At 46.0% G+C, this 16,428-nt stretch overlaps 1 protein-coding gene across 1 annotated transcript in view; it reads right to left on the minus strand.

Annotated features, from left to right (window-relative positions):
* Positions 1-16,428, minus strand: part of UBAP1L (ubiquitin associated protein 1 like) — a 108,399-nt gene that overhangs the window by 76,828 nt on the left and 15,143 nt on the right. Inside the window, exon 3 of the mRNA XM_086958041.1 lies at positions 5,703-6,557. Within this exon, the coding sequence (XP_086814167.1) occupies positions 5,703-6,557 (855 nt within the window). The remainder of the gene's footprint in view (positions 1-5,702; positions 6,558-16,428) is intronic.

A 16,428-nucleotide genomic window follows, 5' to 3' on the forward strand; every position in this document is an offset into this window, starting at 1 on the left:
ATTGGGCTCCTTTTGGGCTACGCATGTCGTACGCACCCCCTGCTCGTTTCAGAGGCTCAGAAGCAGAGAAACTTTCCCCGAGCAGCTTCTACTTGCGACGCCAGACCGGCTGTAACAGCAGTCGGCCCCTGGAGTGAGCACACGCTCCCTATATATTGTTATTGGCTATTACGCCCTGACAGGCTGCAACAATCCTAATTACAGCAACTGCTGAGGAGCTAGGTAGATGAACAATTAGCTGTGTGCATGTGGGTTGGCTCCCTCCTTACTCCTCCAAGATTACCTTAACTTGCAGTAATTTAATATAAATAAGGTACAATACGAGTGTGCAATGGAAGAGTGGGTCAGATATGAAGAGGATGCACCTTATCAAGAGGAACAACAGGAATCTACCCTAGAGGATAATATTGTTGATGCTCTGGACGCCTCGGTCCAGCAGTCAGTCAACAGGGCCATCGAGAAGGCATCCCTAGTTCTGCGCAGCAAGCCTTGGCAGCCGCCTTGAAGCCTATTACTAAACAGCTAGAGAGTTTTGCGAAGCGCCATGGGTTTCAAGTCCCAGTTGATCCTCAAACTGATGACACCACCACCAATCCAAAATCAGGGCTATAGCCCCACGCTGACGAGCTAGCAAACCTGCCCAAGGTGAACGCTCCTGATCATGTTTATTCCAACCCCTCTAACACCGGAGTTGGAAAAGTGAAACGCTAAGAAAAAGTGTACACTGACACTACTGGTACGGACACAACTGATAAGGAGGCTCCTCCTAAGAAACGATCTAGAAAGTCAGGCAGTACAGCACCCGACATGACTCTGCAAAATTCGAACACACAGTTCACATTCAACCCGGCCGATATTGACACTCACGCTCGTCCAATTGGGCTCCAGCCTCGGAGGTGGCTGACTATCCACACAACAATCTTAGAAAGGGCTTGGACAGGAAGTGCGCAATAGGTTGCGTTCCGAGTGTCCTCTACCTTACATCCCAGATAAGGTAGCGGAAACTCCCGATATTGGCGCTAGCCTTCTTACTTTCCTTAAAAAGTTTGCAAAGGATCCCAAAAAAGGGATCATTTGCGCCTGGCTGGCTGCCAGGACAAACTCCTAGATGTGGCAGGAACATTAGAAAAGCTACTAGAAATGGACTTGGTCGAAAAAGAATCTGCCACGCCTGTGGAGCCAGACATATTAGCGAGCTGGACAGAGAGAGCGATATGCCTTTTAGGGAATGCCAACTGCGCCATCTCCACGGAGAGACACAAATCTCTTTTGATGCGGACGGATTCAAATCTGACGGAACTAGCATCGGCCAAGCCGGGCCCACTTGCGGAAGCTAACCTCTTTGGAGAAAGATTTGTTAAAGACGTTTCAAAATACGGTGGCAGTTTCACATCTTTGAACAAAGCCCAATCCGGAATAAAAAGGGTCTTTCAGGTGGGCCTTTTTAACAGGGCCGGGCGAGGCAGAGGACGCAACACTACCAAGGTCCTCCCAGAGGAGACTACGGATGTGGTAGAGGCAACTGGGATTCCACCAGAGGTGGAACAGTCTACCCCACGAGACAAAGATACAACATGCGTCGCTTCAACAGGGGTGGACACCAAGCTGGGTTCCAAGCCCAAAACTCTGCAGGTAAGAGCGATCAAAACTTCTCATTTACCCTTGGGGGCGTCATACCCAATTTTTCAGTCACAATTGGGGAATGTTGTCACACGATGCGTGGATTTTGCAGACTATTCAGGGGTTCCACTTAGACTTGTATCAGCATCCTTTCCAGGACACTCAACCGAGACAACTCAGTTTTTCCCAACAAGAGTGTGCTTTCATAGATGCAGAATTAGAAGAATTTCTGCAGAAGAGTGCGATTGCTTATTGCGACAACAGACCTCGCGGGTTCTGCAGCAATGTCTTCTTAGTACAGAAGAAGGGCGGTGGTCACAGGTTAGTATTAAACTTGAGAGAGTTCAATCAGTTTATGACCTACAAACATTTCAAGATGGAGAGTATCAATCTTTTGGCAGATTTACTAAAGAACGGGGATTGGATGGTCAGGTTAGACTTGAAGGATGCCTATCTGATGATTCCTATTTTTCCTACCCATCGTCATTTTCTGCAATTTCAATGGCAGAACCGATGGTTTAAAATTTTGGCCCTTCCTTTAGGGCTTTCCTCGTCTCCGGGGTGCTTCACCAAGGTAATGAAACGGGTGATAGCTCATCTAAGGGAGCAGAGAATTCGCATGATTGTATATCTGGACGATATACTCTATGGCACAAGCGCTACCCTTCGCCATTCAACACTTACAAAGGGGAAAGTCCCTTCTAAAGAACTTGAGGTTTGTGATCAACAAACCCAAGTTGCCTGTGTCCCTCTCAGACAGTGGACTTTCTGGGGTTCGCCATAAATTCTCAGACAGCTCAGTTGAGCCTGCCCCGCTCAAAGTTGCGGATCTCAAAAAGGAGCTCACAACGGTACTATCCAAACAGACAGTCTCCTTACGGATAATTGCCAGAATAGTGGGGCTATTAGCGTCCGCCCTACAGGCAATCTTCGCAGGCCCTCTCCATTATCGTGTACTTCAGAGACTAAAAATCGAACACATTCAGAAGGGTCTGTCTTATACAGACCTGGTTCCGCTATCCCAAGAGGTACGGGAAGAGATACAGCGGTGGTTGGGCCACGTAGAAGCGTGGACCCAGCAGAGCAACCTTCAGCTCACAACCAGAGGTTATCATAGCATCAGACGCCAGCCGTTGGGGCTGTAGAGCACGTTGTGGAGATATTTCCACAGGTGGAAGATGGTCTCTTCAGGAACTAGATTTCCATATCAACTGCCTGGAGTTGTCAGCAGGGTCGTTTGCGATCAGGACACGCTCCCCCAAACAAGTCTTGTGTTGTATTCTTCTGAGGATGGACAATATCTCAGCAGAGATATATCAACAAATTGGGAGACACGAGGTCGTCATTACTAGTGGAGATAGCGAAGGACTTTTGCCTGAGTCATCAGATTTCGGCCATAGCAGAATACATTTCGGGTCAGTCAAACATGGTAGCGGACTGGAATTCCCGGTATCTCAAGGATCACAGAGATTGGCAGCTCCAACCACAGATAATCAGTTGGCTGCAAACAATATGGGGCCCTTGCACGATAGACCTTTTTGCGTCCAGACTGAATCGACAAATGCAGACGTTTTTCCGCTGGAGGCCGGATCGTTAGCGAAGGCGACGGATGCCTTTTCTCAGGACTGGCCAGTGGGCCTGAACTAGGCTTTTCCACCCTTCATCTTGATTCCCAGAGTGGCAACGCAGGTAACCCGCCAACTAGCAGAGGTGATCTTGGTGACCCCCATGTGGATTTGCAGCCCTGGTTCCCAGTTCTATTGGAGACGAGCTGCAACTTCCCCACGGAGGTCTGCGACGATGCTCAAGGGCCCTCATAGAGAGTTGCACCCAATGGTGATATCGGAGCAGTTGTCCCTGATGGCATGGAGGCTTTCCGGCAACAATGGGAAATGCCAGGAATTTCGGACAAAGGTTCCACATTCATTAAAAAAGCCTGGACCCCTTCCACCAAGAAAATGTACTCTTCAGCCTGGAAAGGCTGGGTTTGTTGGTGCTTAGAACGGCACGTGGATCCCGTGGAAGCAGACATATCCCACGTTGTGACTTTTTTGTCAGGGAAAGCTTCGGCTTTTCAGATCAGCTATTTCAGCGGGCCATACTCAGATGGATGGTAAGCCAGTGGGCATGCATCCAGTAGAGTGTAAGTTACTAAAAGGAATTAGAGTAGCTAATCTGCCTAAACCAAAGTACTCATCCTTATGGGATGTTTCATTAGTTCTTTCATTATTTGACAAATGGCCGGTTAACAATTTATTGTCCAGGAAACAGTTGACAGCTAAACTAGCTATTCGATTGTGTTTATCTGCCTGCAGACGTTCTTCGGATGTGAGAGCCTTGGATCTTACTGGTAGAGTATTTACCCATTATCACGTAGTATTGAGCAGAATACTTTTCCCAGTAATGCTAAGCTATGTGTAGTTCAGTGTTTGAAAGTCAATGAAGAATGTACTCGGTCTTTCAGACCAGAAGCTTCACCCCAATTATTGATTGCATTACAGAAACTGTTTAAACCGGTTTCAGCTGCTACCAAAGTCAGGTGGTTAGAATCAGTCATGCAGGAAGCTGGTATTAATACCCACATTTTTGGTGCACATTCTGTTCGTGGTGCAGTGGCATCCAAGACTTTTATGTTGGGTTCAACTGTGCAAGATATTAGAAGGTCTGCTGATTGGTCATCAGAGTCTATGTTTAAAAATTGGATTATAAACCGGTGGGTGATCTATCTACAGTAGTATTTGTTAAGCGGTAAACAAGCAATAATCCGAAGCCTCCGGTCCTCTAAAAGAATAAAAAAATGTCTAGCATTCGCGCCAAGAATTTTCAATTCTATTAAGTACACGGAGGCAAGGATTATCCCACCCGGTTATATTTCAATGCTTGTAATATATGCCCTCCCGAATGTATGTTATATTCAGTTTAACAAAAGTTACAGGTTTCCTATGTCTTCTTTGTTTAAGGTTCAAAAAAGAAGACTGAATAGATGTTCTTCCGGTTGAAGAGACTATATATTGTTCCAGTTCGTTATGGTTCTTCCACGTTGGAGGATGACAATTTGGATTTGAATTAATGTTTATATTGGACTAACAGACTTGTGCAAAGAAAGTGGCTCAGGGGAAGGAAATAGTGACTCCTACAGGGTCAGACAGGATATGATGGAATATGAGTGCATCATGGGAAATGTAGTTTATTTTGTGTATAAAACATTTTTCATTGGCAATAATCCTCGCCTCCATGTCCTTAATAGAATTGAAAATGTTTGCTGTGAATGCTAGTAAATCTTTTAATTCACTGAGGGTAAAAGAAGTAATCTCAGAATCATTTGTGAAGTGACAGAGCCAGCATATACAGGTTTCACTCAAATTAAGTTACTTTCCCCTGCAAGCTACACCTCTCCTCCATTGTTTTGTCTACCAGGTTCCCCCTGAAATGCAACATAACACCTTTGTTTGTATGGTCTTGCTTTCAGAATATTAAATAAGTGAAACATGAGGGTACTACCTTAAAGGCAGTTCACAAACACATACCTACTTTTTACATTCCCCTCTCCCCTAACTCAACTTATAAACAAATTCAAGCTATTATTTGCTGAATTGTTAGTTTGTTCTTGAAATATTGTGTACAAGTAAGGGGAGAATTTCAGGTTTGCATAAGTCCCTATTTTCTCATTTTGACACTGCTGCCACTTCACAGTACAACTAGTTCTCATTTTAAGCTGAGCCAGCAAGGCAGAGCACCCACAATGAGGCCTTCAACAGAGTTCCCATAATAATTCCCTACCACAAACATTGCACCCAATTTTCTAATATGTTCACTGGCTACACGTGCAGGTGCCTCAAATCTCACATCCTGGAACTGAGCTTTAATGATGGGCAGCTTCACTCAAACTCTTAAATTAGTTTAACATATTGGCATCATAATTTCAATAAAGAAAACAAACTGTTGTTTCAACTCCATCAAATCATTCTCATGTGAACTTTCAGGACTTGAAATCTCTGCTAGTGTGAGGCTCTGCACTGGTTGCCTCCTTTTAATAAACAACAAGAACTACTTAATTCACATGGATAAGGACAGCTCCCTACCGCAATGGTGGGTTTGTGGTTCCGTATAGGAGGGATGGACCCTGCGCTAGCGGGCCTCTTGGAACAATACCAGCGGGGGACCGAAGAAGGCGGTGACGGTGTCAACCTCCCTGTCCATGGCTGCTCTGAAGCATGTCCATACCGTAGGTGGCGACTGTTCCTGTTGTGCTGATAGGGTGGATTCCCCTTCAGATGGGGTAAGCCACATGCAGAGCCATTCAGGGGGTGCACAAGAGCGGAGATCATTCTGGTCGCTCCCTCCAGTTTGTTCTTGGCATTGGCGAACAGGGCCATCGACTTTCGCTTATTAATGCTGGACACAGTAAGTAAGCTGATGCTCTCTTGGCGGCAGCAACGACATTTGGTAGGAGGGCTCAACACAAAGGGGGAGGTCTTTGGCCGGCTTGGCACAAATTCAGGGTTCTGGGGGGTGCTTCTGCCCAGTCCTTTGCTACTGTGGAGCCTCTGGGCATCCTTGTCGCTTTCCTCAGATGAGGAATACTCGTCATCCTCTGAGTAGCCATCCTCCTCGAAGAAGCCAGTCTCACTGCCCCAGTCTGGCAACATCCATATTCCACGCTTGCGGTTGACCCGCATATCTGCTGCACTTAAGCTCCGGCTCCGCCGGACTGTCAGTGGAGAGCGGTGGTGAGAAACAGAGCATTTTGGAATATCGCCTGTTGGATCCTCTGAAGTGCTGCTGCTCTCTTCGCTCTCAGCAGGGTCCGGCAAGACATACGGGCACATAGGGGCAGAGGGCACTGTGTTTCGAATCTCTTCATTGGGGGTCTTCCCTCTGTATGTATTTTGCACCCAATCTAAAACCTTCCTCTCAAATGAGAAAGAAAAATCCTGCTGCAAAAGAGAAAACAAAATCATAAAAATATGTTACTCCAGGAAATAAATAAGCCAAATTCACAATCTGGAAAAATCTGGAATACAGCCACAGTGGGGGATTACAACCACAATATGTGGTATATGGTATTTCCTGACAACCACATTATATTGTATTTGAGACCAAACTGCCATAAAAATCTATGTAATCATCACTTTTTTCCACAACTATCTCAATTCGCATGATCTCAAGATTATAGGGATAAAAACATGTTTATTGAAAGTGTCTACTCCACATATACAGAACGGATTCAAAAGGTATATCTATGATAACAACAAAACGGTTACATCTTTCGAACAGGGTTTCTTTCTTTAACCGCATCGCTGCGGCGGTTATTTTTGCGCTACGCGGCTTTTTTCTAAAAGCCGCGTTAGATGACGAGCTCAGCTCGTCATCCGCACACGCCCCCCGTGGCTGATGACGAGCTCATCGAAGGGGTTAAACTTTGTGGAGTCTTTCTGTATTCTAACTGATCCTAGCTTTAACTGTAAGACTTTCGAGGTCTGTTATTTCAAAGACGCATTAACCTAATAAAAATCTTTGGAAGAAAACAGATGTAAGATCACATAAAAGGAATCCATAGTTTACTAAAATACAGTGTTGGCCTCATGAAACAGCAATCTGTTGACGTTATTTTACACTGCAGACCTCTTGCTCATTTAACTATATGTTTTCAACCAGTTTTTTTTTTTTAATGGTTGGGCCCCAGAAATAGTATCCGGAATTTACAAGTGCCACAAGGTTTGCTTGAATTAAATCAGGAGTCATGGACCCGTGTTCCTGGACAGTGAGAATTAAAGGAGGTAAAACGACCCACCGAGATACCAATACCACACCTTGTGGTTTTCACCCTAATTCAGGGTTCTGCCGGTCGGAGCCGGAGGCAGCCTATGGAATAGGTGGCAATGCACCTGAATTCCACACAAGTTCCCTCCTTCGATAAAGCTGGGACTTCGGTTTGGCTGAGACATGAATATTTCTATTTATTTCTTTATTTTTAAGAAAGTTATGGAATTACAGACTAGAAACTTCTTTTCAATATGTATCAGAGACAAACACTTTAGAAATGTGCTAATCTCTGCGCATGTTCTCTCGGTTTGCACAATTTTAAACGCATCAGCTGATGTATTAAAGAGTTTACCTTCCTGGCAGACTAACTATGTGATGTAGTCATGGTTACTTGGATAGAGGCATACCAACACATCAATAGGTAGGGTGGTGACTACAGGTCATTATCAGACTTTGACCCGGAGCTAGAGAGGTGAATGCAGGAAAGGGAGAAAGAAGAAGGAAAAGAAAGAGAGGAAAAAAGTGACAACGAGAGACAGGGGGGATGAAAAGTAACCTGTGAGTGAGATAATAAGACAGGGACGCATGTGATGGAATCAAAACTAGGCCGCCTTGGTATTCAGCAACGCCAGCATTCAGCAGCTCTGGTGACTGGCTTCTAAAAGAACTTTGGGTCCCTCCACCAATTTCTTTAAAAAAAAAATAACAGCCGTGTCCTATCCATACATTTCCGGTCTTTTGGGGGTTCTGATATATCACCGACTGCACCCAAATGCAACAGGTTTTGCAAACGTTCCAACAAACACTTGACTCTGCACCACTCTACTTGTATTTCAGAAGAAGCACTCTGTCAGGAGATTTCTTGCTATCCAAAGAGAATTCAACCTTCTACCATTAGCAGTGTCAGTAATTTAGCAACATCTCAAACTATCTAGACTTTTGGGGATTATAGAATACTTGTTCTAATCACCCAACTCAATTGTGCTCATTTTATTGAGCTTGAAAGTAATGCTGTTCTGACTCTCCAGCGATTCTAACTTGTGACCTGCATGTTACATACAGCTCGTTGCATTTGACATCTAACTCACTTAGCTATCTCACCAGTAAATGAGTTGATCAAAATGAGCCTTGTCCCTGGGTTGGTGACTACCTTCTGGCACAATAGAAACAAACAATATGCCCAAAAACACAAACAATGGAAAAGATGAAAAGAGAACAATAAAAAAAACCAAGAACAAAAACCTAAGACGTAACGTAAACTAGAAGTAGAATACCAAAAAAGACTTGAGATTAAAAAAACACGATATGTAGGACATTCTGTTTGTACTTCTGAGCATGCCTTGTTTCATGAGAACAATGCCCTTATATTTTTAAGCCAAGAATCGAAAATGGGGGTTTACTGTGTTTATACCCATTGCTGAATCCAGAGTTGCTACCTGAAAATCTTCAGCTCAAGCTTTTGAAAAGGTGACAAAACTACACAGAACCTAAAAATAACAACCTGATACATACCAAAAGAGGAAATTGATTAATTCCATCTACATTACCACCGGATCGCCCGTGGGGGCGCCGGTAGGACTTTCCCCCTCCACCTTAATCAGTGGTAAGTGCCAAATTGTCCTTTACTTTTAGATAAATGAATTTAATCAATAGGATGGGGTCTGACAGACTGTCCATTCCCCACAGGACACCTCATTATAAAGAACCATTGACCAGCCCAGTGAATTTTACTCCAGATCACCTGCAAATCATTAGGTGAGTCTAGATCTATACTAATGAGTATAATTGCTGTAATCAGTTGCCCGTGGGAGATGGGCACTGATCCAGTTCCGTTTTTGTACATCACAGGTGATCTACCCCCTGGAAGCCGGGACGAACCTACATCCCTGATCAGCTTCATTGGTAATGTACCCAGTACCCCTTGAACCGCACTCTTGTCAACACTAAGTATCAGATAAACTCGAACACCCACTTCAATTTTAACTTCAGGTGTTCCCAGCCAGAATACGTGCCTGATAACGGCCAAGGTCCCCCCACTCCCTTCATGCCCCTTGTCCTGAAGAAGACCCGCAGCCGAGGCCTCAAACATCCCTAGAGCACCAGGGTCGAAACGTCGACGCCTTTTAATTTGTGTGCCTGTACCCATATTGTCCCACTTCCTTCCCGTTAAAATTGTATGGACAGGCCACCTTGTAAGCGGAAGGTTCCCCGCTTTTTGTTGTTGTAAATATTGGAATTGTACAGTCTAATACGCTTTCCTTTTCTCTATCTAAACACTTGAGCACCCCTTTCCTTCTTTCACTGTACTTGCGCCGTTTACAATTATCATTATAATTGTTTTCCATTAAACTGTAAATAAATGTGTAAATTTGGTTAAGAACTAATATTTGAAGTGTGGTAATATTCCTTCTTCTTTAACCTTGGGTACTACCTTTTGTTTTGCATTTATGGTGTAAAAAATCAGTATGAAATTGAATATATGTCTCCCACTTGCTTGAGTTAAAGCATGCAGATTTAATTGCATCCCTAATTATAAAATAATTCTAGACGAGTATTTTCTTTGATCAGTAGTCAAGGACCATTGTTTTTTCTTTATACCAATTGACACCCAGGTCCTTTGATTCTATGGGTAATACCCCATTGATTTAATGGACAAAACTACACAGGCAGGACTCTTTATACGATGTAATTCATAGCAACAACTTGTTCTCTTTTACCCGCTTCCTACTTCTTTGGGGTATCATGAACATGGAGAACAGAAAAAACAGTGGGGAAAATTGGAAAACATACAGTTGAAAGGGGTTTAGAACTTCGAACTTGATCCAGTCCGGAGACTGACCGGTGCATAGGGTTAAGGCTAGGCTTGGTTAATATCTGGGTTGATGAGGCATTATGCCACTTGTAGATTTGCTTTGCATGTCTGAGGCAGAGTGGGTAAGCAGTATGTGTGCTGCCCGAAGACAGGAATCCATCTTGGGACCAATGTATGCGGATGGCTGAGAAGATGGTGGTAGTGAACATGATTTAGTAGAAAGCTAAGGGACATTCCTAGACCCCTTTAAAATTTGCCAATCACCTGTGAATTGAGGGCAGGGACAGAGCCCCCGCTTGAACTGGAGGGACAGTCCTTAACCATTTCCTGCTTCATTCTTTGCCAGAGGTGTGCTACAGACAGGTTTGAGTAGTAGCCAGGTACGAAAGACACCTCTTCTTTTGTGTCATTGATTCGCATCCCTTGATAGGGAGAATCATACTCCACCCCCTCCTACCAAATCTGCAGATCAAAAGAGATGTGACTGTAAAGTCTGTAAAAAAAAGGCCCATCCCTTGAAAGCAGAACTTGGCCAAAACACACAGTGGCTCTGGTACACTCATCCGCTAGCCAACTAGAAATACTGATTAGAAACACCAAACGAGCAGGGGAGTAGCTCCGGGGGGAGGGGGGTTGCTTGGGATATGACACCTCACTAATAAATGGATTCTGGTGTGTAGAGTTGAGTCCAGCGACATCCAGTAGGGCTAGCATTGTTTGTGGTAGGGTTTCCACTCACATTAGCAGCACGAACAAGTCTCCATGAAACTTTGCAGGGTTTGCATACACTCACCCCTCCTCTTCCCTCTCACCAGTGGCATAGTGGGGGGAGGTCTGTCCCGGGTGGCATGAATTTTGGGGGCGGCGTTTACCCTTGTCTGTTGACTCCCCCCTTCTTACCTGTGGCCGGCACTGGGCAGCAAACTGAGTGACCATCCCAGGCGGCAGAAGCTCTAACTACGCCACTGCCCCTCAGACAAAACAATACCAAAGGGGATGATGGACGGAGTGTTGGAACAAATCAAACACTCACCCCCAGTCAACTGATCTGGGTTTAATCCATCATCATTCTTTAGCTCACTCCACCACCCCAGCTCAGACATGGCCGTATGCAAATCGGCCTGACCCTGTGCCTCATGGGAACAGTCCAGTCCGAACTGCCAAGCCATGTCTTCCCTGGACCGGAAACAAGCATTCTGGGACTGGTTTCTGGCTAATCAGCCGTCATCAGCCAGGCTAGCTTGAATCTAGAGGCAAAGTGAGCAAGGGAGCCACGTCTGGGCATACCCTGCCAACTTAGGGCAAACAAAGCGATACCAAAGGGGATGATGGATGGAGCATTGGAACAAATCAAACACTCACCCCCAGTCAACTGATCTGGGTTTAATCCATCATCATTCTTTAGCTCACCCCGAGTGGGATGGGTATGCTCAGACGCGAGTCCCGTGCTCTCCATGCCACTGGAATCAAGCTATCCAGGTTGAAGAGGGGTGAAACCCCGAAACCGGTCCTAGGATGCTTGTTTCCAGTTCAGGGAGGACCTGGCCTGGCAGTTCGGGCTGGACTGTTTCCATTGGGCGCAGGGTCAAGACTGATTTACATATGACTGGGTCCAAACTGGAATGGCATGGTGAGCAAACAAACGATGGATTTAGGCCCAGATCTCTGTAATGGGGTGAATGTATGACATTGTTCTACATTCTGTCCATCAATAGTTCTTTTTGCATTTGTCACCCCGAGTGTGACGGGTAGGCTCAGTCGTGAGTTCGGTGCTCCCCATGCCACTGGAATCTAGCTATCCTGGCTGAAGAGGGGTGAAACCCCGAAATCGGTCCTAGGATGCTTGTTTCCAGTTCAGGGAGGACCTGGCCTGGCAGTTCGGGCTGGACTGTTCCCATTGGTCGCAGGGTCAAACTGATTTGCATATGGCCATGTCTGAACTGGGGTGGCTTGGTGAGCAAAATAACGATGGATTAAACCCAGATATGTGACTGGGGGTGAATGTTCTGCCATTGTGCAACATTCCGTCCATCACCTTGTTTGTTTTGCTGTTCACCCTATGCGGGAAGGGTATGCCCAGACGTGGGTCCCGTGCTCAGTAAGCCACTGGAGTTAAGCTATCCTGGCTGAAGACGGCTGATAGCCAGAAACCGGTCTAGGATGCTTGATTCCGGTCCAGGGAAAACATGGCTTGGCAGTTCGGGCTGGACTGTTCCCATGAGGCACAGGGGCAAGACTGATTTGCATATGGCCATGTCTGAACTGGGGTGGCTTGGTGAGCAAAATAGCGATGGATTAAACACAGATCTGTGACTGGGGTGAATGTTCTGCCATTGTGCAACATTCCGTCCATCACCTGGTTTGTTTTGCTGTTCACCCTATGTGGGAATGGTATGCCCAGACGTGGGTCCCTTGCTCACTAAGCGACTGGAGTCAAGCTATCCTATCTTTATTTTGTTAAAGAACACAGGTTTCGGTCCTGTTCTGCGTGGGACTAGTTAAAGGTCGGTTTCATCAAAACTGTGCTCCCAGAGCATAATAAGAAACGAGTATTTGCAATGCAATAAGTCTCTCATTTACGTGATTTTAAGCTATGGACTGTCCGATTCAAGATGCAAAACCCTTGTTTAAATAACATCTCAAAGCTCAGTTAATATTTTTTGACAATCTATTAGTAATGAAGTCACAGCGCCAAGATGCTCCATGGAGTGTGCGTGCGCTATATAAAAACACACAAACATCAAACATCAAACATCAAATAACTATCTTTTATTTTGTTTTGGTTTTGAAAACATAAATAAAAGGCATGGTCATTTACAATGTTAAAAGCTTAAACTCGTGTAAATGCGAGACCTATTGCATTGTAAATACTTGTTTAGTGTTTTTGTCACGACTCAGTAAGCCTTATTTAGGGTGTGGGCTATACCCACATGCCATCAATGCCAGCACGTCAGTGTGGACTCTTTATTTGAACCCACGAACGCTGCGCCTGTATGTTTCACATTACAGCTCAGCTGGCACGTGACTACAGGCTTCCCCCAACAATGGGAGCAGCGTGGCATTTGGCACTGCCAAACGCAGTGCTGGTCTAGAGATGATGCAAGGAGATCCACTGCTTATCCAGGGGAGCGGCATCGCTTGCGATGACGCAACACACGAAGGACTATTTAACAAAGTGCAGGATATGGTTCCATTAGCGCCAGCAGCGTTTGGCCAAATACAAAAGGCATGTTCTTAAAAATGCAAAGGCTGGCCGAGGGTATCTTGCCAAGCTTGGCTACTGAATCTAGAATGGTGTTGTAAGGAATTACACGTTTTGTGGAGGCAATGTGTGCACCACCTTTAAGCCAATTACCAAGGATGTTTCAGGATTACACTCCGTCTTCGTGCAATATTCTATGCATTGCACAAATTTACTAGTTTCCAAAGAAACCAGGTTTAGTTCGCTAAGAGACAAGCAGCTCGAATGGAAGCCGTTTTGTCTTGTGATCCAGGCTTTGTGGTGCTGCGTCCCGTTCTTATTATATAATTCTGGAGCATCCACAGCCATTACCAAGTAAGACGGTACTTTTGACAGCAGCTTGTGAGGTCTTTGCAAGTCGTAGCTGCTTGTCAAGGGTCTGGGACAGGTCCAAAGCGCCTACGGATGCCTTGGTGATGAGCCCGCTGGAGGGGTCTGGGAAGTTTCAGTGAACAGACTAGAGAACATCCTTTCCGGCCCTGACAGTGGCTAATCTGAGACAAGCCTCTCTAGAGCACTGTGGCCCCGAAGTGAGAAATTTTCCCCTCTCTTTTGGGTGCAGAAGAGATGTATCACGGACTGCTCGCCAGTCGCCACACAACAAATTTTAACTTGACGCTTAAATACAAGCTGTTATCACTCAGCAAATTAGCCCTGTCTTTACCAACCAGGAAAGTGAAAGGTTGAGTCTGTTGAATGTCTGACGTCGGCACTGAGCCCCAGTCTGCCTGGCAATAAAGTGCCCTTGTGCAGTAAGTGGCTGTAAGTGACTGAAAGCAGCAGGACGAGCGAAGCCTGCCCCCAAGGAAGGCGGTAATACCTTCATGGTATGTAATGTTTGTGGTATTACTGATGGACGGCAGTGAGAGAGCCGGGGGCTGCCCGGGACCAGAGCTCCCTCGCCAGACAGGGGCGGCGTCCTGGGCTCTGGCTGAGAAGCACTTCATGCACTAGCAGTGCATCCTCTCCGGCTATCCACATGCACGGACACTGGTTTTTAGGGACACGGAGGAGGGAGGTTTAGAAGAAAATAAAAAGTTTCATTTGCCCATTAACTGGAGTTTAAGATGAATATATTGTGAGTGAAAGAACGCAAAAATAAAGTAATTTTTTAAAGCGCTGGCACGATTTGCAGTACATAGTTTTTCATCCCAGTGAAGTGGTGACCCCAGAAAAATGCATTTTTAGCTCCACTTAATTGGGTAAGATATTGGGTTTTCATGCGCTCTCATTGCCAAAGCCCCTAAAGAAAACAAGTGATGCGGGGCGCCCACGCGGGCCATTACTCTGCAGCTAGAACAGCTCAAAGGATGCACATGGCCTCATCTGCCCTCCTTGCTTATTAACTTGTTATTTGTCAAAGGTTTGTTTCTATGCTGGGGCAGAGGTGAGAGAGGTAACTGCTGCCTGTGCTTATTTTATTGCCCCAGTGGCCCTCGGCTGTGCAGCAGGTCAGTACAGGCTGCGGCCAGCGCCTGAGCTGGTAACATAGCGCTACATTTAGATTGTGAGCTGCGAAAGTGAAACATTATGCAAATTTCCTAATGAACGGCTGATTTTTCCGTTTTGAAAAAAAAAACAGTATTGCACTTTAGAGTGACAGTCTACCATATAAATAGTGATATGCAAACTGAAAACATAGATTTGTGGCGGCCTTGCTTAGTTCCCGGAACTGTTTTTTAGATCCTTGTGTGCTTTAAGAGTACCCAGGTTTTCTGCTTTAAAAGGCTTTGTTCACATGTGTTTTAAATGGATGTGCACATTGGTTTTAATCAGTTACGGCATTATGAACGGTGTGCTTTGTTTTTTTCTTGCAGTGCGGGTTATTTAAACGAGAATGCCGCTGCACTTCCATTGATTGAACTCGTAGCATGCCTCGAATGACCCATTTTCGTCTCTCCGGGTTTTATCGTAGAGCGCCACCATGTCACCAGGCTCTCTGTCAGGCCGCAAGCAAGCTTTCTAGAGAATGATGGACGGGTGGGAGATCCGACTAGGCTGTGGGCAGAGGGGGTGTTGTTTCAGACCCGCCTGACCGTGGGATGAAAGAAATAGAAACAAGAGCGGACAGCGGGAGGGGGGACGGGCACACGGACAGTGTGAGGGGGACGGGCTCACAGACAGCGGGAGGGGGGACGGGCTCACGGACAGCGGGAGGGGGGGACGGGCACACAGACAGCGGGAGTGGGGGACGGGCACACAGACAGCGGGAGTGGGGGACGGGCACACAGACAGCGGGAGGGGGACGGGCACACGGACAGCGGGAGGGGGGACGGGAACAAATATGCGCTTACCTGCTAGCAACTCAATCGCGCAGCTCACCCCTGCAAGGCACACGTTGGAAATGAAACCAACATGCTGATACAAAACAAAAAAAAACATCCGCCCACCGCCGGAATGACGTCACAAAGAGGCTGGATGAGAAAAAAATCTCAAGAACGCCCACGAGTAGCCTCACAGAATGACGGACGCCTCGGTCTTCCAATGGCTAGCCTCCATTTATGGAGCTAGCCAATGGAAGACTGAGGCGGGACAAAGCCCACATACTGCAAAACAAAAGATTTCGCCTGCGCGAAACGCTGCTCGCGCAGCTTTCGACAGGCGAAACCTAAAAAAGTGCTTGCTGACTAAATGAAGGAGAAAGTGTAACACTGCAAGTATAAGATCCAGTCCTGATGGGCAGTCACAAAAGGAGACAGGGCGGTAACAAGGAGGGACTAAGAAGCCTCATTAATAGTGGGAAGCCAGGATTTACAATAGACGATGACGCCAGCCAATGAAAAATATGTGCAGGACTGCCACATCACTTCTAAGAACATACCTTACTACAGCATGCCTCGCAAAGTGTGCAGCACTGATAGCGACTATTTGATTCTATGCCACACTGTTAGAGACTACACTTCTTGCAGCCAATAGCCTGGGTGGTCCATCTGCTCTCGATGTGACGCCAGGTAGTTGACGCGATAGTTCTAGAACACTAAAGCATTTT

The sequence above is a fragment of the Lissotriton vulgaris genome, chromosome 2_1, assembly GCF_964263255.1.
Source record: "Lissotriton vulgaris chromosome 2_1, aLisVul1.2, whole genome shotgun sequence".
Taxonomy (NCBI): domain Eukaryota; kingdom Metazoa; phylum Chordata; class Amphibia; order Caudata; family Salamandridae; genus Lissotriton; species Lissotriton vulgaris.